This window comes from Rattus rattus, chromosome 5 (genome assembly GCF_011064425.1).
Source record: "Rattus rattus isolate New Zealand chromosome 5, Rrattus_CSIRO_v1, whole genome shotgun sequence".
NCBI classification, from domain to species: Eukaryota; Metazoa; Chordata; class Mammalia; order Rodentia; family Muridae; genus Rattus; species Rattus rattus.
Window position 1 is genome coordinate 63,039,070 of NC_046158.1, and position 2,540 is coordinate 63,041,609.

Below are 2,540 nucleotides of genomic sequence, written 5' to 3' on the forward strand. Positions count from 1 at the left end.
TCAAACTTAGAGTCGGGCATTTACTAAGTAAGGTATTATTTTATTTAGCTTCCAGCCCAAACGATTATTTTTATTTCTATTTTGGAAAGGTCATTTGAGATCTACCTGTTATTAAATTAACTCAGAAATTTCATGAAAATAGCAACAATGTTCCCCTCTTTAGTCTTTAAAGGCATTGGAAGGTTCCATGTGTAATGCTGAACCATTTCATACTTACACCTGAGTTTTCTGTTTATCACACTTAAACTCGTATAACTCTTTAGATAGTATATATTCTATTTACCAGTATATTTTTTAAATCCAAAAAAAAAATCTAGTTTGAGACTTTAGCCTGTAATTTCTTCTCTTGTGCATTAACAAGCAGTTTTTTTTTATGTTTTAAATTTTTCATTAGATATATTTCTTTACTTACATTTCAAATATTATCCCCCTTTCTGATTTCCTGTCCACAAGCCCCCATTCCCTCTCCTCCCCTCCCCCATACGGGTATTCCCCCTAAGACCCAACTATCACATAGCTCTTCATTTGCCGTAGAGACGAAACTTCTTGATGGCGGATGAGAACTATACAAGGATCACAGAATTCATTTTCATTGGCTTGAGATACCACGCTAAGCTTCAGGTCTTCCTGTTCCTGCTCTTTCTGCTTTTTTACCTGGTTACTATGACTGGAAACTTGGGTATGATCATTCTCATCCGAGTAGACTCTCGTCTTCACACTCCTATGTACTTTTTCCTCAGCCACCTGTCCTTTGTGGACATCTGCTTCTCATCAGTCGTGGGCCCCAAGATGCTCATGGACTTCTTTGCAGATAGAAAAGTTATCTCTTTTCTGGGCTGTGTCTTACAGCAATGGTTCTTTGGGTTCTTTGTGGCCATCGAGTGCCTTCTCTTGGCATCTATGGCCTATGACCGCTATGTCGCCATCTGTAATCCCCTTTTGTATTCAGTAGCCATGTCCCAGAGACTCTGCATACAGCTGGTGGTCGGACCGTATGCTGTTGGCTTTTTCAACACCATGACTCACACAACAGCTGCTTTCCGACTTCCCTTTTGCGGCTCCAACATTATCAATCACTTCTTCTGTGACATGTCTCCTATCCTTTCCCTCATCTGTGCTGACATACGGATCAACAAACTGTTGGTTTTCGTTGTGGCAGGAGCTGTATTAGTTGTCAGTAGCACCACCATCATAATTTCCTACTTTCACATCCTCATCGCTATCCTGAGGATCCGCTCGGCTGAAGGGAGGAGGAAAGCCTTCTCTACCTGCTCCTCCCATGTTACAGCAGTTTCCATTTTGTACGGGACTCTCTTCTTTATCTACGTGCGTCCAAGCGCCATTTCTTCTCTGGACCTCAATAAGGTGGTGTCTGTGTTCTACACAGCTGTGATTCCCATGCTTAACCCGCTCATCTACAGTCTGAGGAATAAAGAGGTGAAAGCGGCCATGGGCAGGACAGTAGCCAAGGCCAAAGTTTTTCTCAAAAATTAAATTGTTATCTGGATCACAGAATTCACTCAAAGCAAAGCTTCCAGACATGGTCTAATCCACTGAGACTTGTAATTGACATCTTTTTGTCTTTCTGTGTGGCTTTTATTTTACTACATAAAATGCATCTTATTTTAGTAAATAAAGCTTTATTTCATCGTGTAATTATGAATGTAACTTTCTACTTAAGCACAGTATTCTTTCCCTTAAATATATTATTTTTTAAAAGTAATATAAAATCTAATAAAAAGGAGAGCAAGCAGATATGAGTCATACACTGTAGCATGTACATCCCCAGATTTTATATGTGAAATTGAAAATAACAAGCAGGGTGCTTTGCTTAGCTTGAAAGTAATTGTAATTAAATAATTTCCTCAGTTATTCAACTTTATGCCAGTATAATTTATTTTCATGCTGGTTTTTTTATTCCATATAGAAACAAACAAACAATAGTCGTTGAAGTTTATAGTCGTTGAAGTTTATAGACACTTTGAACAACTTTCTGCTAACTTGAAACCATTGAAGAGTTCCAAAATGGAATAGGAGCTGGATTTGATTAAGATGTCACAGATGTATTTATGCAATTTGCAAAGCATAAAAAGAAACCTGGCTATTTTGAAAAGATAAAATTATGCCTGAGAGTGAATTTCTGGTATAAATCAGAATCTATGATTATTTTTAATTTTGCTAATTAGAAATGGTATAAAATAAACAATTATGTCAACCATATGCTGATTAACAAGATCTATAGCTGAGTAAATAAAAATACACGAAGCCTGCTGTAGTGGGCTACAAGGCAAAACTAGGCAGTAGATTTATCTCAAGCCCTGCCCACAAGGGTTTCACAATGAGGTTGTTGAGTATCTGTGTCCCTTGTCAGGAGCCACTGATGGAAAAATCAATGGTGAGATGACAGAAAACATCCTGGTCCTTTCTTCTCCAGAGGGCAGCGGGACATGCTTTGAGTTTCGTTTCTTTTTTTTTTTTTTTTTTTTTTTTTTTTCGGTTTAGTTTTTGCCCATCTCCTGGTCCATCCTCCACAGTTCCTC

General features: G+C 38.1%; 1 protein-coding gene across 1 annotated transcript; it reads left to right on the top strand.

The window, feature by feature from the left end:
* The first annotated feature begins 549 nt into the window (after positions 1 to 549).
* Positions 550 to 1,494, top strand: LOC116900249 (olfactory receptor 1009). The gene has a single exon (XM_032902001.1). The coding sequence runs from the start codon at positions 550 to 552 to the stop codon at positions 1,492 to 1,494; it is 945 nt and encodes a 314-aa protein (XP_032757892.1).
* Positions 1,495 to 2,540: the final 1,046 nt, after the last annotated feature.